This window comes from Lynx rufus, unplaced genomic scaffold (assembly GCF_022079265.1).
Source record: "Lynx rufus isolate CCGP_SWC_20201006 ecotype Redwood Valley unplaced genomic scaffold, mLynRuf1.p SCAF_17, whole genome shotgun sequence".
NCBI classification, from domain to species: Eukaryota; Metazoa; Chordata; class Mammalia; order Carnivora; family Felidae; genus Lynx; species Lynx rufus.
The window spans coordinates 22,653,892-22,679,678 of record NW_025814831.1 but is presented as its reverse complement, the minus strand read 5'-3'; the positions used below and the strand labels follow the sequence as shown (position 1 = coordinate 22,679,678).

General features: G+C 40.9%; 1 protein-coding gene across 6 annotated transcripts in view; it reads right to left on the bottom strand.

Annotated features, from left to right (window-relative positions):
* The window catches only part of STON2 (stonin 2), a 153,496-nt gene that overhangs the window by 114,415 nt on the left and 13,294 nt on the right, over positions 1-25,787 (bottom strand). For 4 of the 6 annotated variants that reach the window (XR_006962165.1, XM_047080277.1, XM_047080276.1 and 1 more), the window contains 2 exons: positions 3,047-3,319; positions 933-1,217 (listed from right to left, as the gene is read on the bottom strand). Coding sequence is in view for 5 of the 6 variants with exons in the window: in XM_047080277.1 (XP_046936233.1) it covers positions 933-1,217; positions 3,047-3,134 (373 nt within the window). In the remaining variant the exon portion in view is untranslated. Of the gene's footprint in view, positions 1-932; positions 1,218-3,046; positions 3,320-4,657; positions 4,681-5,256; positions 5,336-25,787 lie in introns of those variants that run through there. The other 2 variants (XM_047080279.1, XM_047080280.1) reach the window with 2 other exon arrangements.

Sequence of the window (25,787 nt, the reverse complement as noted above, 5' to 3'; positions counted from 1 at the left end):
GGAAGAGATGGGCAGAAGTCAATCAGTTAGAGATGTGACTACAGAAGAAAGGCACAGAGAGCTGCAACATTGCTGGCTTTGGAGACAAAGGAAGGTACCATGTGCCAAGGAATGTGGGCAGCATCCAAAAGCTAGAAACAGCAAGGAAACAGATTTCCTGGTTTCCCCAGAACCTCCTGGAAGGAATGCAGCCTTGCCAACACCTTGAATTAGCCCAGTGATGCCCATTTGGACTTCTGAATTACAGAAACATAAGATAATAAAGTTTATGTTGTTTAAACCACTAGGTTTATGGTAGTTTGCTATGCAGCAAACAGAAAACTAAGATAGTCACAAAGGTTATCCAATCAGTGCTGGTATGCTTTGGTACACAATCAAATAAGCAGCCAGGTCACCAGGATGGGGACTAACAACTCCTCTGGCTTCACTAAGCTCCCCAGTGCAGCTTCTCGCTGTTTAAATGCCACAAAAATAAGAGAATTATCATTAACAGCAGTCCCTACCCCTGAAGATTTAGATTCAACAGGTCTGGGACACAAGAATATCCATATGTAACTAGTGACTCTATTAGAAATTGATGGTGGTCCATGCTCTGAAAGGCATTCACTTCTGTTTGTAAGGAGCTTATAATTTAGGTGCTGGGTAAATATAATTGCAATACCTAATAGAGAGATAAGTAAATATTCATTCTTCCAAAGACAAGTTAACAGCCAGGGACAAGTATAAAAAGCAAGAAATGGCCCAAAACACATTAATCCTTCCATATGCTTTGTTAACAAAAACTAGTTGTAGAATTAAGTCAGATGAGATCTCTGCCAGCTCTTTTGTATGGCCAGTGCCAGAGGGCTCTGGTAAACCAGCACCCTGGCAGCCCCCACCCACTTCTCCCCAGTGAGCATAGACGTAAGTCAGAACCCTTCGCAGCCTCCCACCTGTCTCCCTTGTTTCCTTATGAGGTGGTGACGTGCTGGCCCAGGGTGTGTCATCTTCAAACTGAACCCAGTTGCTGAAGGCCGAGGCCAGGTCAGGTGGGGGCTGCTCGGGGCTCCCAGGAGGGGACGCCGCTTCAGAGATGAGGCCCAACTTTTCAGAGGAGTCATCCTGCTCTGAGTGGGAAAGTTCCTGAGAGCCTCCATGTGCCACATGGTTCTCCCCGGAGGAGCTCTCAGACCGGTCTGAGTAAGAAGACAGTCCTGGGAGGTGCTCTTCGGTGCCCCCTGAAACAGATACCAGACACTGCCATCAATCATGTGAGGGAGGCCACTCTTCAAAACTGTCTCGTGGAGGAAAAACCAAGGATAGGTAAGGGATGATCACAAGACTCACCATTCTGGTGGGTGAGGGTGAAGAAACAGCCATGCCCATCTGTCTCTATGCCCAAGGAGTGTTTCCCTAATAATGGGTACAAAGGATAACCTCTGCATGTCCACAGTCAGTATCCAGGCAGGCTGAGACTCCCAGTCTTACTCACTATTCTGACCCCAGTGCCTATTCCAGTTCTTGGCAGTCACAAACAAAAATGTTTATAGAGGCCAAACAGGAATATAACTGAGTCGAATGAGGAAAGCAAAAGGCAACAAGGACTGGTAGACACACTGAACAAGAAAGCATTCGTCTGGACTGAACACCTTGAAATTCAAACTTTAACCTCTGTGCAGTCGAAACTACACATGTCTGCAGACCGCCAGGTGCAAACTCCGTACCAATGATAAGCTGAATGAGGCCCAGAAGCTTCTCCCCTAGCTTTCTAGCACTTTATTGGTGCGGGAACACTTCACAGTCTTCAAAAAAAATTTTTTTTCTTAAAGAACTGTCCTAATTGTGGCGGTGGTTACACAAATCTATACACGTGTTAAAGTTTATCAAATGTGTACCAAAAGTAGTCAAGCTCTATTACATGAAAACTTTTTAAAAATCAAAGAATATAAAACTTTTTTCTCTCATCCTTCGCCAAACTAGTCCATCTGCATGTGACCAAACCCTTTAGACTAGTGCTGCCCAAGAGAAATAAAAGGTGAACCACATATGTAATTTAAAATTTTTTAGTAGCCACATTAAAAAAAGTAAAAAGAAAGAGGTTAACTACATTTACTAATATAAATTTCAACTCAGTGTATTGAAAATGTGTGATTCTAACAGGTCATTAATATAACGTTATTAATGAAATATTTACTTTCGCTAGGTCTTTGAAATTCAATGTGGGTATTTTATACTTAAAACACATTTCAATTTGGACTCGCCACATTTCAAGGACTCAAGAGCCACGTGGCTCCATCCTGGAGAGCTCACCTGTACACTCACACTTTCCAGGTGCTGTAAGTGAAGCTGGGCAGATACCAGTTGACAGCAGCAGCTGCAGTGGAACAGAACCAGCTGACAAGGCTCTGCAAATATCTCCTGACCCCTACCTTGACCTTCATCCCTGAGCACCAGTTCCCTGGAAGTCATTTAGCCATCTTTATCATGATCATGGATGACAATTAACTGAGCTCTTTCCGTGTGCCAGGAACTGGTCTAAGTCCTTTACATATATTAATTCATTTAACCCTCACAGCCACCCCGAGGAAGCGACTGTGATTGCCCCTACTGCTCAGATAAACTACCGCTCAAAGAAGTTGAATAAACAATCTACCCAAGGGCACATAACTTATTTGTGACAGAGCCAGGATTTGGGCCCAAGCAGTCTGGCTCTAACGCCTGTCACTCTCCGCAACTACGCTTTAGAAACTGAGGAAATCCAAATTGCTGGTGGGAGGAACACCCTAAAAGGCCAAGTATAGAGTGGTTTGTAAATACGAAGTTTATGCTCCTTGGAAGAAAGCAGCCAATACTTTTGCTGTTTCCAGACCCTTTTGTTTGGGATTCTAAGGTTCCTAAGGCTTCTAAGAAGGCTTCTAAGTGGAAGAATCTGCACCTCAGGAAGGTGACACACTGGCTCTTTTGTACATATTAAGGTCCCACCCAAAGAATGATCAAGTAGAAGTCATTGTAAACAGTTATGGTTCTTTGCTAATCTTTTCACCTAAGAAATGAAAGTGTTCCTTACCCTCAGAAGGAACAGGAAAGAGTGGCTCCTCATTGAAGGAGACCCACTCTGACTGGTGGGTAGCAATCACATGGTCCAAGGAAGTCATGCTAGGAAGGCACTGGTCATCTTCACACTGATGGCCTCGGGCAGACCCCAGAGTAATGTCTGGGGTGGGGTATGGTGGCACGCTGGACTTGGGCCTCAGCTCTGTTATGAGGGTCTTGTAGACAGCGGCACTCAGAACGTAGATAGATTGGCCCTTCTTGTCTGGCTAATCTGCCAAGCAGAAATCTGTGTAAAAAAATAATAAAAGTTAAAATGACAACTGTCACCTTATATCCAATACACACAGGTCCAGGGTTTTCAACATTGCCCACAGGGGGGTCTGGAGAGTTTCCAACTTGTATTCCTTCTCTCTGCCCTGTCTTGTCCCCAATTCTCGTACAAGTAAAACCTTGGTTTGTGAGCAGAATTTGTTCTGGAAACATGCTTGTAATCCAAAGAACTTGTCTATCAAAACAAATTTCAAGATCCGTTGGCTCAGTTGTGATCATGTGACGTTTGGTGTCACATACTACTTGTATTACAAGACATCGATTGTTCGAGTTAAAATTTATTAGAAATGTTTGCTTATCTTGCGGAACACTCACAGAACAAGTTACTTGCGATCCAAGGTTTTACTGTATCTGCCTTTAGCATCAAGATCTCTGTACGTGACTTCATATCAGATTTGCAAATAATCATGCAAATTTTAGCAATTAGATTCCCAAATTTCCCCAATTATCATATTTTAGACATACTTTTATTTGTAATATAATGCCATTATGGTAAAACAAAAGTTAAAACTTTTCAAAGTACTTTCACTTTCTTTTACAGGACAGTAAAATAAAAGCCTGTTTTTTCCTATTAAATCAATGCAGTTTCTTGCCTTAGGCAGGTAGCTTTTTAGCAGGCCTGATTTAAATTCTTGGCAGAAACCCAACCATCTCCAGATGGTACCTCCAAGCATGGTTTACCAATCAAGAAAAACAGAAATGGAGTCATCTTTTTCATTTGGAGTAAAGGGGGAGGGAATATTTGCTTTAGTGAAACATGTGAGTTAAAGAAACATATTTTCAATCTAGCCCATTTTCAATCTACTATGAAATAGTACATAAAAGTCTAGCCTTTACTCACATTGCAATTATGTTCTATGTATATAGAACTTAATAGACTTATAATTCTGTTTGTACTATTAATGTCCATTTACAACTTGAACCTAGCTCTTGCTCTCATAATAAATTAATGAAATCTGAATTAATGCAAAATTAATGTGTTTCCACAAAAGAGTTACCATCTGCCCTGAACACTACCAGTTCTTATTAATGGAATATTCACAATATTCATTTTAGTCCAGGACAATTTAACTCACAGTCTTCTGACTGTTGTATAACACAAAGAACATGTTGAGGAAATTTTAGTGTAGATTATTATCTGCTATAAATCATCTATGCTGGGCTTAATCTGAATAGAAATATGTAATAGTTTTTGCCTTTTTTGGTAACTAAAACAGTTTTGCTGTACAATACTCCCTAAAAATAACTGCTTGCAGACATTTATAATTTTCAGAAACATATTTTCATACCATACCTCATTTGATTTGATAGCCATTTTAGTTGAGTAAGATATTTAACTATATATTCCTTTACAGATGAAGAAATTTGGGGTGAGAGGAGTGACTTATCCAACATTTTTGTTGTTTCCAGGCCTTTGTTTGGTGCCCTAAGATGTTTCCTCCAGGATTCCAAGTGGAAAAATTCACACATCCCAGGACAGTGACAAATGGACTCTTTTTTTTCCTCTATAAGATCCCATCCACAGAATGATCAATTAGAGGCCATATTAAGCAGGTGTGTTCAATGCACCAAGCTATCAATGACACCCTTAAACCTGGGTCTTCTGGTGCCAAAACACTCTGATCTTTGGGTCAAAGCCACAAAAACAGTACTAGAACATATGCAGACTATCGTCCAACTAAAGCACTTTACAAACATCAATGGCAATGGAACCATAATGAAATGATCAGTGGAACTCCCCATGTGGAAATCTGCCAGGGCATTCCAGCTGTACAGAAAATGGAAAGCCTGGAAATCTCTCTTCCAAGTCCCTCTCCTAAGATTCTTACCAACCACAAGACCAGACGTGTGCAAACAGCCCAGAGAGTGCAATGCTCCAAACCCGGATCTCACCAGAAAACCATGCAGAAGCCCAAAGACCTTAAGAGCTGACACCAGCAGGCTTCTCCCATAAAGCCTTTCTCAAGTGCCATCAGACATCAGCGTCACTCAGTGTGGTAATGGCTGCAGGCCACGATAAGACAGCAAAATTGAAGAGTCAGACTCCTCCTCTCCCAATAACAGCAGTATGTAAACCAGATCCAACAGCAACAAAAAAGCCACAATACAAATTCATGTGCTGACACATGCAGCATCATAGCTCAATGGGGAAAACATCCTCCTGACCCCGTGATGATGAATCCAGCGAAATTCACAGATGAGTGTGGGTGGGGGATGGGACAAGGGAAGAGGAAAAGGAAAAGGGTGAGGGTAATGGGAAAAAATACCTAGAAATTGTAGAGCTCAAAGGTTTTAAAGACCAACAGTCCAGCTCTCAAGTTCACAGATGAGGAAACTGAGGTCCAAGGAAATCAAATGTAGCAACAGAGAATAAAAGCATGGGCCTGGGATTTGAATCCTCTGCAGCTTTTAAGACTCATTTTACCTCTGTACAGAAGGAATAACAAAATTCACTTCATAATTTTAAGGATTAAGAGAGATAATACATACTGAGAGTACTGGGAGTAATAAGCACTCTGTAACAATGACAATGATAATAGCAGGTGACCTTACAGAGGGCTTACTATATGCCTGCCAGGCCCCATTCCACACACCTTATAAATGTCAGCTATAACCACTGTTGTTATTAAATTACTTGCCAGAAGTTACACAGCTCGTTAGTAGAAGTCTTGGGACTAGAATACAAATTCATGAAACCACCCTTTTCTGTCACTTACACATTCTGGCTTTAGTCATTTCTCTTTTCAATCATTTTTAGAGAAGTTCTCCCAGATGTTAAGCAGAGTCAAGCACTCAACCTCCTCTTTAGAGATACAAGCACACTTTGGCTGAGGAATCAAGACCACTACTCAGAAAGTATGAATGAAAGAAGAGTCCCAAGGATTTATCTACCCTTCCTTAGCTTGTCCATCTCAGATCTAGATACAAGCTGGTTGTTGATAATAAGCAGTCCCAAGAAAGCCTGGTGGAACAAATTTGTTACAGGGAACCCTTTATCATAACCCAGTGAAATGGATTCTAGCTATCTGCCACGAAACAGCCACATCTAATAAATCATGAGATGCTAGGCCTTGCGGGTGCTGTGCTAGCAGCTAGAAACCACAGAGGAACCCAATAATTGTGAGGCTAAGTTCACACTAGAATTGGTTTCTCTATAAAAACCTCACCCCATTTTTAGAATGTGAATCATAAAGTTAGGCTGAAAATCACCACAAATGGTAGTGACTCAGTATCAGCAGCAGGACTGACCAAGAGACACTGCAAATTTCATTGCAGTCTCTGGCTTGCCACTTCAGAGAACAGCTTCTTTCTCGGCGGCCTTACACACTAAAATCTGGGGGTGGAGAACAGTTGGCTGAAAAGATGGGAGTCGCAGAAATAGATCTATCTTGTGCCAATCCTCTAATACACATTCATGGGTCCTATGTGTTTGGAAATGTACTAAGCACCCTTTGAAACAGTGACCCACAAGCAGCTTGCAATCTAGCTGGAGACACAGAAGAGCAAACACAACAAATCCAGGAATAATCCTGCTGGAGGACACACCAAAAATGCTGCTCAGCCACTTAGAGATCTCCAAGGGCTGGAGCCATAAAGAATTGAGCAGATTTCTTGGATCTGAAGGACATCCTTGGTTCTGGGCCACCGGAAGGGAGGAGTAAGGATATTTGAGGGCATCCCCGGGACAAAGGATCACCATTAAGTGAAGATTAAGAGTCAGACCTTTGTGGGCTTGTTTCTAGGTGGGTGAAGAGGTCAGTCTGATGAGAGCTGAGGTGTTTACTGGGGAAATGTGGGGAGAGAGAATTGGTAGCCTTAACAGCTGAGGAAAAGAGTTCAGTGGGAAATGTTAAGCTGCCAAAGGTTTGGTTGGAGAGTGACCGAAGAAATGTACCTACAGGAGATGAATGCTCCTTGGACCACACAGACAAGGAGCTTGGAGATGAAAGCTATTGGTCACAACAGGACCTCAGTGTGCCTGGCAAAGTAAGGGGGCAGCATCATCAGAAACATGTACTGAGTTCTCTGTGCTGGGCCCATTTTAGGGCCTGAGTGTACAAGGAAAAACAAGAACTGGCCTCAAGTAGTTCAAAGCAGATGGCAGGGGGGTATGGCGGCAACATAAAACACTAATACAGTAGGCTCTCTAACCTATTATGACAGGTGATCCCTCAAAACAATGACAGCAGAGCATAAAGGTATTAAGAGACTACTGAACAGTAGGTGGTCATGAGCTACACCTTAAACTGGAAGGGAGGGCTCTTAGCAAGACAGCAGAGGGCAAAGGCATTTTAGGAAGGGGGAACAGGACTGGTATGTCTAGTTGACAGTGAGTTACGTTCTGTTTACAGGAGATGGTAGGAGTGGTGTTGAGTGCACTGGAAAAGGAGGGGCTGGAATAGTGACAGTTCTCAATCTTAGAATGAGTTTGAACACATGAAACTACCATTCCCATTCCCACTGCCAATGCCTTGATTCATCCCCTTATTGTCTCTCATCCAGATAATCACCAGTGTCTTACCTGTTTCCCTGCCTTCATGGTCACACCCCTCCAACCGATTACCCAATGTATTATGCCAGAGTACTCTTCTTAAAACCTGAAATGTCCATGCCATGGCTCTGCTTACAAACTCCTCAATGGCCCTCATAGCCACAAACTCCTTCTCTCCTTATGTTAGCCAGAGTTGGTTTCGGTTGCTTATAATCAAGAACTCTGATATATGGTACCTTTCCCTGACTTCCACTAATTCCACTTGTCCCTATCTTCTATGTGCTGATGGTATCTTACTTACACTAATTTACCAAATTATAATGAAATTACTTGCTAATGTGGGTCTCATGCCAATTAGCCTGTATGTTCCCTGGAAAAGGGGACTATTTTGTTGTTGATGTCTTCAACTCTTAGAATAGGGTCTTGCATTTATTAAATGTTGAGTAGATGGTGAAATTAGTGAATGAACAAATTAACTTATTTTGTCACTCTTTAGGGCTTTGAGCAGGTAAATGTTTTAGTAAGGTTAATTTAACCTCTTTACATAAGATAGCTTCAGGAACATTCTAGATATAAGGCAACACATACATCCCCTTTTCTCTTTGATCTAAAACTGTGCTATCCAATTTAGGGGGCGCCTGGATGGCTCAGTCAGTTGAGTATCCAATTCTTGATTTCAGATCAAGTCATGATCTCATAGTTTGTGAGTTTGGGCCCCAAATCAGGGTCTGCACTGGCAGTGCAGAGCCTGCTTGGGGTTCTCTATCTTCTTGTCCCCTGCTCACACTCTCTCTCAAAAGAATAAACATTAAATAAATAAATAGATAGGTAGATAGATAGATAGATAGATAGATAGATAAAACTGTGCTATCCAATTTCAATACAGTAGCCACTTGACACAAAAAAAGTACTGACATGTGGCCAGTCTAAATTGAGTTGTTCTTTGACAAGGAGGTCCACTTTCAGCATCATTATTCAACATAGCATTGGAAGTCCTAGCCTCTGCAATCAGACAACACAAAGAAATGAAAGGCATCCAAATTGGCAAGGAGGAAGTCAAACTTTTACTCTTCGCAGATGACATGATACTCTATGTGGAAAACCCAAAAGACTCCACCAAAAAATTGCTAGAACTGATCCATGAATTCAGCAAAGTTGCAGGAAATAAAATCAATGTACAGAAATCGGCTGTATTTCCATACATAATAATGAAGCAGCAGAAAGAGAAATCAAGGAATTGATCCCATTTACAATTGCACCAAAAGCATAAAATACCTAAGAATAAACCTAACCAAGGAGGTGGAAAATCTATACACTGAAAACTATAGAAAGCTTATGAAAGAAACTGAAGAAGACACACACAAAAAAAAAATGGAAAAACATTCCATGTTCATGGATTGGAAGAACAAATACTGTTAAAATGTCAATGCTACCCAAAGCAATCTACATATTCAATGCAATCCCTATCAAAATAACACCAGCATTCTTCACAGAGCCAGAACAAACAATCTTAAAATTTGTATGGAACCAGAAAAGACCCTGAATAGCCAAAACAATCCTGAAAAAGAAAACCAAAGCTGGAGGCATCACAATTCCAGACTTCAAGCTGTACTATAAAGCTGTAATCATCAAGACAATATGGTGCTAGCACAAAATATAGACACTCAGATCAATGGAACAGAGCAGAGAACCCAGAAATGGACACACAAACGTATGGCCAAACTAATTTTTGACAAAGCAGGAAAGAATATCCAAGAGAATGAAGACGGTCTCTTCAGCAAGTGGTGCTGGGAAAACTGGACAGCAACATGCAGAAAAATGAACCTGGACCACTTTCTTACACCATACGCAAAAAGAAACTCAAAATGGATGAAAGACCCGAATGTAAGACAGGAAGCCATCAAAATTCTCCAGGAGAAAGCAGGCAAAAACCTCTTTGATCTTGGCCACAGCAACTTCTTACTCAACACGTCTCTGGAGGCAAGGGAAACAAAAGCAAAAATGAACGGTTGGGACCTCATTAAGATAAAAAGCTTCTGCACAATGAAGGAAACAATCAGCAAAACTAAAAGGCAACCAATGGAATGGGAGAAGATATTTACAAATGACATATCAGATAAAGGGTTAGTATCCAAAGAACTTATCAAACTCAACACCCAAAAAAACAAATAATCCAGTGAAGAAATGGGTAAAAGACATGAATAGACACTTCTCCAAAGAAGACATCCAGATGGCCAACCCACACATGAAAAAATGCTCAAAATCACTCATCATCAGGGAAATACAAATGAAAACCACAATGAGATACCACCTCACACCTGTCAGAATGGCTAAAATTAACAACTCAGGCAACAACATATGTTGGCAAGGATGCAGAGAAAGAGGAACCCTTTTGCATTGCTGATGGGAATGCAAACTAGTGCAGCCACTCTGGAAAACAGTATGGAGGTTCCTCAAAAAATTAAAAATAGAACTACTCTACAGCCCAGCAATTTCACTACTAGGTATTTATTCAAAGGATACAGGAGTGCTGATTCAAAGGGACACATGCACCCCAATGTTTACAACAGCACTATCAACAATAGCCAAAGTATGGAAAGAGCCCAGATGTCCATCAACTGACAAATGGATAAAGAAGATGTGGTATATATATATACAATGGGATATTACTCAGTGATCAAAAAGAATGAAATCTTGCCATCTGCAACAACATGGATAGAACTAGAGTGTACAATGCTAAGTGAAATGTTAGAGGAAGACAAATATGATTTCACTTATATGTAGAATTTAAGAAACAAAACAGATGAACATAAGTGAAGGGAAGCAAAAATGAGAGGAAGACAAACCATAAGAGACTCTTAAATACAGAGAACTGAGGGTTGCTGGTGGGGTGTTGGGTGGGTGGATGGGCTAAATGGGTGATGGGCATTAAGGAGGGCACTTCGTGGGATGAGCACTGGGTGTTATATGTAAGTGATGAATCGCTAAATTATATTCCTGAAATCATTATTACACTATATGTTAACTTGGATTTAAATTTTTAAAAATAAAAAAATAAAATAAAATAATAAATTTTGTTCTTTATGTATAAAATATATATCAGATTTCAAAGCATACAAAAATGTGTAAAATACCTATTTAATAATGTTTATATTGACTACATGTTAAAAATATATTAGATATACCAGGTCCAAAAGAACATATTGTTAAAATTAATTTCACCTGTTTAACATTTTTTAAATGGAGGCAACTAGAAAAGTTTGGACTATATTTCTATTGAACAGCATGGCTCTAAAATAATCCATTCTTTATTTTATCTTTTTTTTTCAAGAATATTTTTCAGTAGACATAGAAGAATTTGAGAATTTGAGAATTTGAGATTGACTTTTCTTCAGTATTTTATCTTTTGCTCTCAATTTTTTTTAATGTGTATTTATTTTTGAGAGACAGAGAGACAGAGTGCAAGTAGTGGAGGGGCAGAGAAAGAGAGAAACACAGAATCCAAGGCAGGCTCCAGGCTCTGAGCTGTCAGCACAGAGCCTGACATTGGACTTGAACTCAGGAGATGCGAGATCATGACCTGAGCTGAAGTTGGACACTTAACTAAGTCACCGAGGAGCCCCTGGTCTCTATTGTTTCTGATGAGGAGCTGACTTTGATTCTTATGTTGTTGTTAATTTTTTCCCTTTCTCTTTGGTTGTCAGCAATTATCTATGATATGTGTAGATGTGGTTTTCTTAGAACTTACCCTATTTAAAGTTTGTGTACTATTTTGAATCTGTATGTCATTTTTTTTGTTATATTTGGAAAAATTCAGTCACTATTTCCTCTAATACGTTTTTCTGCCCCCTTTCTCTATCTCCTCTCCTACTGATCTGTTTTCAAGTTTATCGGTTCTTCTATCATCTTCATTTCCTGTTAAGCTTATCCTGTGATTTTTTCATCTCAGTTACTCAACTTTTCTATTTTAGAATAGATTCATTAGATACTTTTATAGTTTCTATTTCTCTGCTAAGATGCCCTATATATTCTCTCATTACAACAATATTTTCCTTTAGTTCTTTGAACATATTTATAATACCTCCTTTACAGATTTTGTCTGCCAAACCCAACATCTGGGCCATTTGGAGATTAGTTTCTATTGACTGTTTGTTTTGTTTTGTTTTTGCTAGGGGTAATATTTACCTATTTTTTTGCATCCCTACTAATTGTTGATGACACACAGAAGACTTCTGAATTTGAAGACAATCAACTCTGCAGAGTTGATTTTTGCCAGAAGTCAAACTGCTTGCTCACATTCATCTTGTCTGGGCTTGGCCTTCCACTTTGTTGGATGAATTTGTGAAAAGCCGAAGATGTCTCCTAAGCTCCTCTGACTGCAGATCTCAACTTTCAAAGTCAATCTCCATGGCAGATTTTGACAGCTCTGGCTTTGTTAGGGTGGGTTTAGAGTAGGTCTTACTGTAGAGCAGCAGCTGGCAAACTACAGCCATGACCCAAGTCTGGCCCTCTGCCTTTCTTTATGAATAAAATTATATTGAGACAAAACCATGCCCATTCATTTACATACTGTCTATGGCTGCTTTTGTCCTATTAATAGCAAAATTGAGTAGTTATAACAGATGCTGTATAGCTCATAAGATCTAGAATAATTACTACCTAAATCTATTTAAAAAATTACCAACCTTGGTTGAAAGCATGTTTCTTACCCCTAAGACACAGACTTTCTATCTTTCCTAGATGCTTAGAATGTGTTAAGGAGGTCTTTTCAATGTGGCTAGGCTGGACTGCCACTATCTCCCAATATTGCTTGACCTCTAGTATTTCTGTCCCATTCTCAACCCTGGAGCCACCACTTCTGAGAAATCTCGTATGGTTTCAGTCTGTATATTTGCACACCAGCCAGGCCAAGGATTCCCTGGGTACACCCAGACACACTTCTGTTCCCCCATTCCCCATGCAATTCTCTCTTCTCTAATGCCCTGCCCAGCAGATTCCAGCTGCTTCGCTGTCCCAGACTCTGATCTCTGTTTCCTTAGCTCAGCAGGACTGCTGTGCTCAGTGCAGACTCCAGCATACGATGCTGCAGTCAGAAAACTTTCCCCTGGAAGAGAGCCAAGGTGATCATCAGGTTCACCTCACGAGCTTTCTTTCTCTCACGATTGAAATACTGTGCTTTCTGTTGACCAATACTTAAAAATAGTTGCCTCATACAGTTGTCCAGTAGTTTCACGGTTGTTCACTGCACAAGGACTAGTATGTTACCAGTTATAGCCAAAATCGTAAGTCTTCCCCTGAAACACTCCCTTCTGACTTGTAATCATTTTTAATAAGAAAAAAGAAGTCCAGTTCAGATAATCTACATTAGGGTGATTTTACAGTGATGTCTTGGAAATGTTAATTAGAAGTTGTAGAAAACTTTCATACATCATATGAAAAGGAAAGGAGAGTTTCATGTAGCTATATGGATTAATTCCATCCCTTCAGAGCTGAGAAAATGTTTTTATTTTGTTAGAGGAGCCATGGTTTATACTACTGTAACATAATTCTTATTTGGTTAGTGATCCAAAAAGGTAATTTAAATCTGAGAATTTAACCATCTCCCTCTTGTATCTCTCTGCCATATATATTCAACAAGATGGCTACTTTGGAAATCTTTGCACCCACTTGTTGGGTTTTGAGGCTACTGGCAATGCTATCCAGCCATCTGTCTGGGGTTTATGCAGAAACATCTCAAACTAGATCCTAGTGCCCATTCCAAATCCCAAAGCAGGCCTCAGCTTTTTTCTGATCAAAGACAAGCATCTAAAGGTCAAAAAGAAAACTGGGAAGAAAGAAAGGATGAAAAAAAACTAAGACTGCATAGATTATATGTATTTCTGTAAAGCTTTCTTCCAAAGCAAGACATTCAACCAACGTACTGAACGTCTACTATGAACTCAGCATTTGCAATGTAGAATACAAAATAATACCAAGCATGGTTTTATACTCCAAGACCTCTGTCACAGTGCGCTAAAGAAACCACAACGATTTAATCACAAAGTTAAAGTAACCCTGCCACTTGTTTCATAACTTCTTAAAATAAACAGAAGCCCAGAAGGCACAATTACCCTATGGCAAAGACCTATATCAGATTCAGGACTTGGAACACTGCTTTTCTTCCTTCTTCTAAAGTCTTTTCCTTTAGGAGAGAACAGAATTCATTTTCACAGAATCTGAACACTGGAAAACACACACATACACACACGCCCTTTATTTATTTATTTATTTTTTCAACGTTTATTTATTTTTGGGACAGAGAGAGACAGAGCATGAACGGGGGAGGGGCAGAGAGAGAGGGAGACACAGAATCGGAAACAGGCTCCAGGCTCTGAGCCATCAGCCCAGAGCCTGACGCGGGGCTCGAACTCCCGGACCGCGAGATCGTGACCTGGCTGAAGTCGGACGCTCAACCGACTGCGCCACCCAGGCGCCCCACACACACGCCCTTTAATTAACAGGTGCTTTGATGTTCCCCAAGGGAAAAGGTAAGGGGCTTTGGTTATATGCTCTTATCTTTTCACCATTTTTTTCTTTCGTTCTTTCATTTAAATATAATATTCTTTAAAAATTTTTTTTAAAATGGGGCATCTGGGTGGCTAAGATGGTTAGTTGTCCATCTCTTGGTTTTGGCTCAGGTCATGATCTCACAGTTTGTGAGTTCAAGCACCGCATCAGGCTCCACATTGTCAGCAAGGAGTCTGCTTGGGATTCCCTCTCTCTCTCTCTGTCTCTGTCTCTCTGTCTCTCTGTCTCTCTGTCTCTCTGTCTCTCTGTCTCTCTGTCTCTCTGTCTCTCTTTCTCTCTCTCTGCCCCTCCCTCACTTGCTCTCTCAAAATAACTACATTTTTAAAAATAAAAATAAATAAATAAATTTTTTTAAAAAGAGTGATCACTCCTCTTCCACTGGAAATTGGTGAATAAAATGAATACCCCAGCCTCAAGTCAAACATACACAAGAACTCCAAAAGGAATATATGTCATATTTCAACTAATGTCAGTATGTATCGATGATTCTCCACTATTTTTCTTTCAATCACATACATCATAATTCCCTATCTCTAGATATCTGTTTTTGTCCTCTCGAAAGTCACATTATATGTGTGTGTATACACATACACGTACACAAACACATATACGTATATATTTACACGCATGCATATATGTATATCTCAATGTTATAATTACAAATATTCTATTGTGTGATTTTTCTTCAAAATAAACAATCCTGATAGCTGTGTTATTAAAGAACTCTATGACTCCACATTCAGAGTCAAGGATCTAAGTCACACTTGGCCTGAAAAACAGGTTGTCTCTGATCTTTGGTGCATTCCTGAGGCAGTGACCCTGAAGGACATCCCCAGGTGCTTGAACAGTGTGTTACATACAGAGTGTAATGAATAACCCTGACAGGTCACCCCTTAAAGTTTGCAGAACACTTTCTAGTACCTCCAACTCTTAGAAGGATCTGGTTTCCTCCATCTTGGTAAACTCATCTTGCTCACTTTAGTTTCATATTTGGAATAGGAATATTACTATTTTGCCTGTATGAAAGTAGGACGTTGGTGTGGATAATTTCTTTCCATCTACATTTTAGAGCCATGAATCTATCACTTTAGATGTTCCATCATAAGGCGTTGATGTCCGTTGCCTAGGTGTCTATAGGAGTCCTATGGATCCCAATGGTGGTCATATTTCTTAGGCGTAACCCTAAGACTTTCCAAGAAGCTAAGCAAAATATTATTATCATGTTTCATTGAAACTAAGGCCCCATGGATTATAAAATGCATCTCATTTTAGAGATTATAAAATATTTTTAAATATGTATACTTATACGTGTATATATATAGACACATACATATATATACACACATTTCTTTGCATCAATGAAATGTACTCTTAATACTGACCAAAAATTGTAATTAGTATGTATTTCCAGGATGCAAATAACTTCATTAATTATTTCAATTCATTTTTACAATAACCCTGAGATAAGTAAAGCAAATATTTCTCTCATTTGATAGATATGTGAACTGGCTCAGGGAGGTTGCTCGACTAGGCTAAGGTCACGCAGAGAACCACGACAGAGTTGGGTCAGGATCACAAGTCTTCTGACTCTAACTTCTATACTCTCTCCTCCACCACATTGTGCTTTTCAGAAAATAGGTATAACAGGTATGTTGGCTGAATCCCCAACATTCATTTCTTCTCCTCATCCAGCACCAGGGGATGGACTGTTACTGGTTAATAAGCCAATCACAAAAATTTCTATTCCTGCTCCCAGCCTCCCTTGCACCTAGGGGTGGCCACCTGACCAAGTTCTGGCAAATGAGACATAGATGAAGGTATGGTGAGATCTAAAGCTCTGAGAAGTGGTTTCTGTCTTTGCTTTGTCTTGCTTTGTATTGCATGTCTCAATGAAGGACACAGATAATGCTCATGCAGGCCTGATTCTTTCCTTTTCTCTTTTTTCCTGTCTTGAATATGGTCATGATGGCTGCATTGTGATAATCACACTGCAACCACAAATGAAAAGGCAAGTGAATCACAGTCATTGGCCCTGATGTCACTAAGCCACTGATCCTGTATCAATAATCATTTAACTCTATTTATTGTTAGATGAAAAAAAATGTTTTTGTTTAAACTATTATGATCAGTTTTTCTGATACAGGTGGATGAATGCAATTGTAGGTTAACTGTGGCAATCAGAATTCTAAGATGACCCCTATGATCTCCATGTCCTGGTGCAACTTCCATAATTATGTCATATTGAATGGTAAAAGGGATTTTCAGATAATAGCCAATTGCCATTAAGATAGGGTGACTAAAATCAGAGAGTTTTCTCTGGCTGGTAGCAAAAGAGGTAGTTCAGAGAAGTTCAAAGCAGGAGAGGAAGGTTCTCCATTGCTCAGATGGAGATGACCACAGGGGGACTACAATCCTAAAACCACAAGGAACTGAATCCTGCCAACAACAAGCATAAGTTTGGAGAAGTCTCTGAGTTCCAAGTGAGCACACAGTGGGCCAATCCTTAATTTCAACCCTGTTGAAATTACTCTGGATAGAGAACCCAACCATCCTGTGCTAGCATCATAGTTTAGAAATGGGAGGAAAATTTATTTGAGAATTTAAAATCTTGAGGAACAAAGACTTTCTAACATAACCTCCCAGTGTGGATAAGGGACTGGACCTCAACTGACATCAACTACTACTCCTAGTAGGAAACAAATTAAAAAAATAATACAAAATAGCAAAAGAACACAAAATTATACATGTAGCATTTTGGAACATATTACATAGGATCTCTCTCCAAAAAGTTTGTCTTTTTCTGCCTTGCTTAGACTACTGCAAAATTAGCCTGCCTTTCCAGAGACATGGGGCAAGGCTGGAAGGGTGATTGTTTTTAAAACAAAAAGTTAAATTACAATTTTGGGTATCTTTCCTTTGAACATCACGAGGCTAATGAACATTCAACCAGTTTACTGGTGCAGTAATGATGATATCATACCATTGCCTCTTCCTAACAATAGGGATGTCAACATTTTGGAATGTATTAAAAGTCAGCCAAGGGGAGAGTGAGCAAAAAGGAAGGAAAGGAGAAGTAGAACAGATTGTGGAATCTCCTCTCAAACTTTTTTAAAAAAATAGGATATTTACTAATTCATCCACCAAATTGTTAGCAAACATCTGCTAGATGTTCAGGATACAAAAGTAATCAAGATAAATATAGACCAAGATAAATATAGACCCTGCCTTCAAGGGGCTTACATCCAAGAGGGGAAAACAAGGATGAAACAAATCAACTGTAAACATGTACAATATCTGCAAATCAATACAAGGTTAAGACCAGGAATAACAAGGGATCTTAATTATTAGGGTGATAGATCTCTCTGAAAAGCTGACATTTAATTACTACTTCAAGGGTAAGAAGAAGCCAACTATGACCAGCAAGAAGTACAAAGCATTCAAGGTGGAGGGAACCAAAGGCAGAGTCTGAGATAGAAACAAAAAAGAAAAAACTGACAGTAGAATGAGCCAGGAGGACAGAAGCCTAAGATATGGTTATAAAGGTGTTTCCTTTTTAGGAATATGGGTCTTATCAGCCAAATTTAGATATTTAGATTTTATTCTAAGTACAATGAGAAGTCAACGAAGGATTTAAAGAACCATAAAATTTAATTTGCCTTTTCAGAAGCTGAGTGGAGAACAGATTGGGAGGGTTAAGAGTGGAAGTGGAGAGAACAATTAAGAGGCTGTCACATAGCTGAGATGAAAGATGATGGCAGCCTGAAACAACTCAAGTGTCCTTCCATGGAAGAATGGATAAACAAAATGTGGTATCTACATAGGACAGAATATTATTTAGCCTTCAAAAGGAAGGAAATTCTGGGGCGCCTGGGTGGCTCAGTCGGTTGAGTGTCCAACTTTGGCTCAGGTCATGATCTCACAGTTCATGAGTTCAAGCTCCACATCAGGCTTACTGCTGTCAGCACAGAGCCCACTTTGGATCCTCTGTCTCCCGCCTCTCTCTGCCCCTCCCCTGCTCACACTCTCTCTCTTAAAAATAAATAAACATCAAAAAAAGTGGGGGGAAGGAAATTCTGCTACATACAACATGGATGAACCTTGAGGACACACAGTAAGGGAAATAAGCCTGTCACAAAAGGACAAATACCATTTGATTCCACAGAATGTCCCTGAAGTGGTCACATTCACAGAAACAGAAAGTAGAACGATGGTAACCAGTGGCTGAAATGGCTGGGGAGTTAGTATTTAATAAGTACAGAATTTCAGTTCTCAAAGATGAAAACAGTTATGGAAACAGATGGTAGGGATGGTTGCCCAACAATGTGAATGTACTTAATCCCACTGAACCATCACTGAAAAATGGTTAAGATGGCAAATTTCATATGTATTTCAACACAATTTTTAAAATAAAATTTTTCATAAAAAATGACCATGTAAGCTGAAACTATGCAAAGCAATTTTCATAATCAAAGAGAAAAATTTGACTGTTTTGTGGTCTTTAAAACCTTTTGTCAAAACATTAAGAACTCTCTTACTGATTATAAATGTATAGGGTAATAAAGACAATCACAAAACTAACATCACTTAGTACACTGTCATTGAAAAATTAAAGTGATTTCTTTTATCAAGAAAAAAAATATATAGTGGCCAGAATCAGGATGGGAGCAATGAAGATGGACAGAATGAAGCATATCTGAGATAGATGGTGGAGGTAGGATCTATAAAACTTTCTGATGGATGCCATACATAGGGAGAGGAAGGGTGGAACAGTTAACTCCTGGATTATGGTCAAGGACTGGGTGGATGGCACTGCCATTGACTGAGTTGAGGGAAAGAGTCAGAATTTTGGGGTAAAGTAAATATTTCTTTTTAAACATGATGCATTTGGGATGTTTATTAGACATCCAAGAGACATGTCAACTGTGAACTTGAACATGCGAGTCTGGAGCTCAGTGCTGGAGATATACATTGAAAAGTTATCACTACACAGAATGGATCAAGTCTACTAGAGAGAGACTGTAGGAAGGGTGGCCAAAGTTCTTATATGCATGGCCAGTGTGGAGGTACACCACAAGACTCAAGTCCCATGGCCCAGTGACTCCAACTGGAAAGAAAAGAGGAGGGAGCCCAAGTTAGGGGGTGCTGCCATACTCTGCTCTTCAATACATGGGCATGTGGGAGACAGAGGTCCTAAACCAACCAGGCCATTCTATACCCGACCATGTGGAAATAGAAAAAGAGTTTGAAGTGGGGCTTTCTCCATGAAATGCTTTAAATCCCAGTCTTGGAGAAAAAAAACTTGAAAATGCTTCTAAAGAACTCAGTAAATCCAAATATCTTCAGTACTAACTCTGTCAGCAGGAGAGGGGCAGGTACCAGGCATGTTATAACAAAGGCAGGAATTTCCTGAAACCACAGGCAATTTTACAATTCTGAATAATTATTAAGTGAAACAAAGTGGGTGAGAGTAGTCAGTAGATTGCAGCATTATTCCAAAAGTAAGGTCTGCACATCGTTATCAATCAAGCAGCAGAATGAGGAAACAGCACCCTGAAAACAAAGTCAGGTGCTTTGGCAACTCTCCTGGAGCCACCAATCATTCTTCCGCACGGCTGGTTGGGGAGGCACAGGCTCAGGGAAGGGCAGCAGCTGGAGTGGCTCTCCCTTTATCAACAATGATGCCCACAGACCTATCTCCTACCTCTCCCAGTCTATACCCAAGCACCCTTCATGTACAAGCTCACTTCTGTCATCCCATAGATGAGGCACATTATCCCCTTTGTTCCTCCAACCAACATTCTAAGGTAGGTACTATTAGTGATATCACCATTTTAGAGATGACAAAAGCTGAGAACAGAGAGATTAAGTAACTTCTTCATGTCAGAACACTAGTAAATGGTAGTGCTGGGATTCTAACCAAAATCATTCTAAGTTCTGAGACTGTTCTCTAACAATCATTGACTCATTCATTCTGCCAACCAACAAGCACTGAGAGCCTATGATGTGCCAAGCCCTGACTGTGCTAGTTTTAGGGATAGAGAAATAGATGACAGAATCCAGAAAGGCTATAATTAGCCAACCGCCTCATACTCATGAAGGACTTTAATATTATTAAAAATGGATACAGGGGCACCTGGGTGGCTCAGTTGGCTGGGCATCCAACTTGGGCTCTGGTCACGATATCATGGCTCATGAGACCGAGCTCCACATCATTCTCACTGCTGTCAGCGCAGAGCCCACTTTGGATCCTCTGTCTGTCCACACCCCCCCCCCAGCCCCTCCTCCACTTGTCTCTCTCTCTCAAAAATAAATAAACATTAAAAAAAATGGAAGCACACATTTAGTCACAGGAATACACCGAAAGGATTGAAAGAGGTGCCTCCTACAACCTTCAGTTCATGCCCCATTACCAAACCACTCTGCCTAGAGAGTTCAACGAATATCATTTATAACTCCTATAGTTATCTTGTGTGTAGCAAAATTATATTTTCTGTGTTTCTGTATGGGTTTCTGTGTTTTTCTGTATAAGAATATGCATTAAAGGTTTTAATTTGGTTAAATGCAAATACACAAGAAAGGTCATAATATTTTTCTAACCCTGTCTTGGAACTCTTTCAATCTTTAATGTATTGGGAACCTCAGAAAAAGGAAGGAACATAGGTCTCTCTCTACTACCTCTAAGAGGCACTGAACTTGAATGACAGCATGGGTAACTATGGAGGATGACCAAAGGTCACAGGGGTGGAGAAGCTCAGGCAGGCTTCCTAGAAGAGGCCTATCTTGGGTCTTAGGAAGCTGAATTACACACGGATTCAGAGCACAAGCTCTGTGTGCAGTCATGCAGGCCAAGCCCATCACTGTTAACTGTAATCATGGGAATATCTCAAACTCTCCAAACCTGAATTTTACCTAACAGTTTCAGAGAGTCCTATAGGGATAGAAAGAGATGCTGCATGTAAGATTTTCAGCACACTGAATAAAGAATAGTTTACTATATTACTATTTCTAAGGATGAGTAGGAGTTAGCCTGGCAAGGAGACCAGGCAACAACTTGCTGATTTCATTCCTGTGGTCATGGCATTCAGGAAGTGAAAGTGGAAGGAAAGGAGAGACCTTAGAAATTTGGGGAAAAAAGGAAGTAGTGGTGTGAGCTTCAGCATGATGCAGGAAATGGCCCGGCCAGCAGGATGGGAGGTATTATTAGTTGGCCTGGAAATGCCTCACAGGGACATTACACAGGACAACTCTGGGACTCCATTTGCAGATCTTCTACGTGAGCAATGTCCATGGAGGGTGCGTGGCACAACCCGTGTGGCTGAAGACAGCAACTGGCCTGGGCAGGTGCTCCAAGGGTCCTGCACCTTGGCCACCGCTGCCACATAGCTCCTCCCACTATTGGTGTGTCCAAATCATCTGGGCTGCTTCGGTAAACGGGGCAGTAGCACAACCAGCACTGCCACCAACCCCTTTGGGCCACATGGAAACCATATCTAAAAGGGTCCAGTTGTGACAAGAGTATCTGGGATTATCCCAATCTATCAGTACAGTGGCAGCAACGTGGGACCTTCATTTTAGAAACTCCTGCCAATGCTCCCTGTATCAAGAATGACAAAAATTAGAGGAAAATCAAGCTCCCGGCCACAGATCTCAAGCTTGGTGGGTGGCTCTAAATGAGGTTAGCTCAGTGCAGATTTGTCTAGAAAAACACAGAGCTTTATTCTCACAGAGCTAGAGGGCAAAGAGAAAAACTATTTCCCCATATTTCCCTCTTTCACAGAAATAGGACTTTCCTCCTGGGCTGCACTGCCAGTCCCCCTTAACTCTGTCCCGGCCACTGTAGTCTTCAGCATCCCTTCCCCCCAGAAGCCCTCACCAGCACTCCATCCCCTGGCACCCTAACACCCCCACAAAACTGTGCTGCACAACTCTGGGGGGCACCATTCATGTACACATGATGTGAAGGGAACGGTGCCTAAGGGGATGCTGCCCCAATGCCTTCCCTAAGAGGAACGGTGTTCCCTAAGGGGAACGGTGCCTGGGGAATGCTGCCCCAATGCCTTCCCAGAGCTGTGCAATCCAGCAGCCCGTACTCATTCACCACTCACCCACGCTTAAGAAATAGCAGGGAGATGATAAATGTTTGGGAGAAAACCCTGACTGGGAAAGAAGATGGAAGTAAATGTCTACAGTCATAGGGATCCCTGTGATTATTCTTCGTTCAACAGAACAAAAGAAACCACAGTGATAGGAAATACAATCCCACCTGAGTGATCAGGAGGATGACAGCTGAACAGAGGGCAGAGAAGGGCCTGCTAAGTATTCTAAGGAAAGGAGGAGGGTGGGATTAATTGGCAGTGGAGGTGGGCAGAGAATTTTAATTGGGGGTATGCTGAGATTCGAGGATTGTGAAACAAAAGGGTAGATATAGAAAATGGAGGTCTGGGGCCTAGAGAAGTAAGGGGTAGAAAGTTAGATAAGAGACACACATACACACAACCCAAAAAAGAGGATACATGAAGCCAAGGAAAGGAACAGGTTACCAACCGAGGAAGAAGAAGACAAAAGAAGATGGCTGAGTCCTGCAGCATGTCTTTATATATAGGAAAATGGGGAGGTGAGAAGGAAAAAAGTGGGTGCCCAAAGTGACAGAGCCCAATGTGAGAGAAGAGAAGAACCACAGGCCACTGGGGTCATGAGAGAAAGAAAAGTCTCAAGAAGGTGGGTTTCTCTAGTGTCAAATGTTGTAGAGAGACATTACAGGCGCTTGGACGGTCACTGTCTGACCCTTCAGAAGGTTCACTGCAGTGACAGCTCCTTGAAGGATGGTCTGTGCCCTTTCTCACTGTATTCCCAATGCTCAGGGCCAGCTACACAGAAGGAAAGCAGCAAGTGTTTGTGGAACAGAGTAAAGCAGCTGGACTAGAAGGCCTATTGTAAGGAGTTAATAATATACCATAATTACAGTTTAAAGTTTAATGACTCTTAATACAACTTTGTAAAGGAAGGCAAAAAATTACTTTTTTTTTTTTTTAACAGTGTACACTCTGTTAATCCCCATTACAAACTTCTATGGAGGAAGTACTTTTCTTTTTTACCTGGCATGAATTGAAACTCACCTCAGATAAGGAGCAAGAGATTTCCTGGGATCTTCCCTGCCACAAATTCTTTGAATGACCACAGCAAAGTTGCAAAACCTTTCTGCTTTTGTTTCCACAAATGTATTAATTTGGGATTAGTATAAACTTATTTGCAACCTTGAAAATACTTAAAAGACGGGAAACATATTTAACTAGTCTCAAACCGTATGTGATTCTCACACGTTGCACAAAATAAAATACCTAGCAGGTAACCGCTGCTTCCATGCAAGGGTTTTAGCATGCCTTCCCACCTGTTTCAACAAGTATAAAACTGGCCTGAGGTTTACCAAAAAAGCCCCTCCCGAAAACCCAACAAAACGTTTAAGGGCTAAAAATATATATATATATATCACCTTACATTTGTTTCCTATCCAGAGATTAACCCTCTCTCATTCTCAAATTGTACTGTGAAGACAGAATAACAACTATAGCAACTACCTTCTGACAGCTTACTCTGTAAGGCACTGTGCTAAGGGTCTTACAGGCATCGTCTTACCTGATCTCTACAACCACTCTAGGGGAATGTTATTGTTAATGCCTATTTCCAGATGAGGAAACTAAAGCTTGGATCAGCTAACTTTCTCAAAGCTACACACATTGGAAGTGGTGAAGGTAAGCTTTAAACCCAGAATGTATCACACATCCTCACGGGATCAATTTTCACAGCTGTATTGCTGACATTCAAAGATAGATGTCTGATGTGTTTTTTTTTTAATTAGAAATATTTTTAAAAATAGGAAACCATGGAACAGATGGCTAGCCTACACAGGGACCAGATCCACAGGTTACAAATGATGGATCTTTTACTACTGATAGACCCATCTTCCCAGTTCCTCCAAATGAGGGCAGCCAGTGTTACAGAAAAAGAGAGAACAGGGGATGGAGGATTGAAGGCTCAGACTCCCAGTCATGCCCTGTCAGATCCATACCCTAGAGACCACCTGATCTGTAGTGTTCCTCCCTCTTCTTCTACCTTCACTGGCCCCCGTTTCTCTAGGGAAAGAGTGGTAAGTGTGAATGTGTCTTAGGCTGTGTTGCTCAGAAATGAGAGCCTGAGACCAAACTTCTAGGCCATTTTAGCAATCCCAGGAAACTTGAGTTTAGAAAAAGAAGTGAGACAGCAAAATCAAATAACAAATGGGGCAGGACCAATCATGGCTTCACAATAAACAAAACTTCTCACTCGGTCATATGGGACACCCCCAAAGAGGCTGGTAGAGATTACAGCCTCCCAAAAGTTTCCATCAAATGGAGCGATACTCTGAGAGGGAAAATGTCTGCCATCACCTAACTCTCTCTTATTCCCCACGGGGCCAAAGTTCATTCCATGGTGACCCAACATCCCCCACACTTTTGGGGTGTATTGTCTTGCTCCTTCAGCAGCAAATGAGGAAGCTAGATCCCATACCTACAGGGTGGTGCTTCATCTGAGTCCAGAAGTGGTGGGAGTAAGCCCAACATGGCGTTGGATGGTAGAATGGTACAGTCCAGCAGAGCTGGTCACCAAGGCAACTGAGAAGGAAGTGGGGCTAAGAGGATTTCAGATGGTGTGTAAGGGGCAGCCAACAGAGGAAGGTTAAACCTAGAGACGAACCAGTACTGGTGTGCAATTTCACATTCACAGAAAGTGGAAGAGATGATCTAATAAATCTCCTTGGACTGTGGGTTATTTGTGCTCCTTGATCTTCTGCAGGTTCTTAGAATTCTGTCACAGGACATCATCCATTCTACAGTCATTCAGTAAGCATTTCTTCAGCATCTCCTATTGCTAGGCATGTCCTAGTGAAATTCTAGAGATAGAGAGAAGACTAAGAGAGAGAGAAGGAGACAGGCAAATAAACAGACAATCACAATACAGTGAACCCAACAGTGCCATTAGCACACAGAGGAGTGGCACCCAGTCCAATCTTGGGGTCAGTAAAGAATAACTGAGGGAAGGTGATACCTGGGAAGGGGCTTGAAAGATGAACAGAAATTAGTTGGGGGCAGGGAAAAGGGAGATTCCAAGCTGGCAGCATAGCATCTATAAGAATAAAACAGGACAATGCAACTTAATTAGAGGGTGCCATTTTACTTAGCCATGTTTAAACAGTTGTGTTAACACGCAAAACCAGTTTGGTACCAAAAAGTATGTGCAATAGACATCCCTGTCTCTCACATCATCCCCAGACCTCCTGCCTACCTAACCCATTCTTGAACATCACTCATCACTGACCTCAACCCCTGGA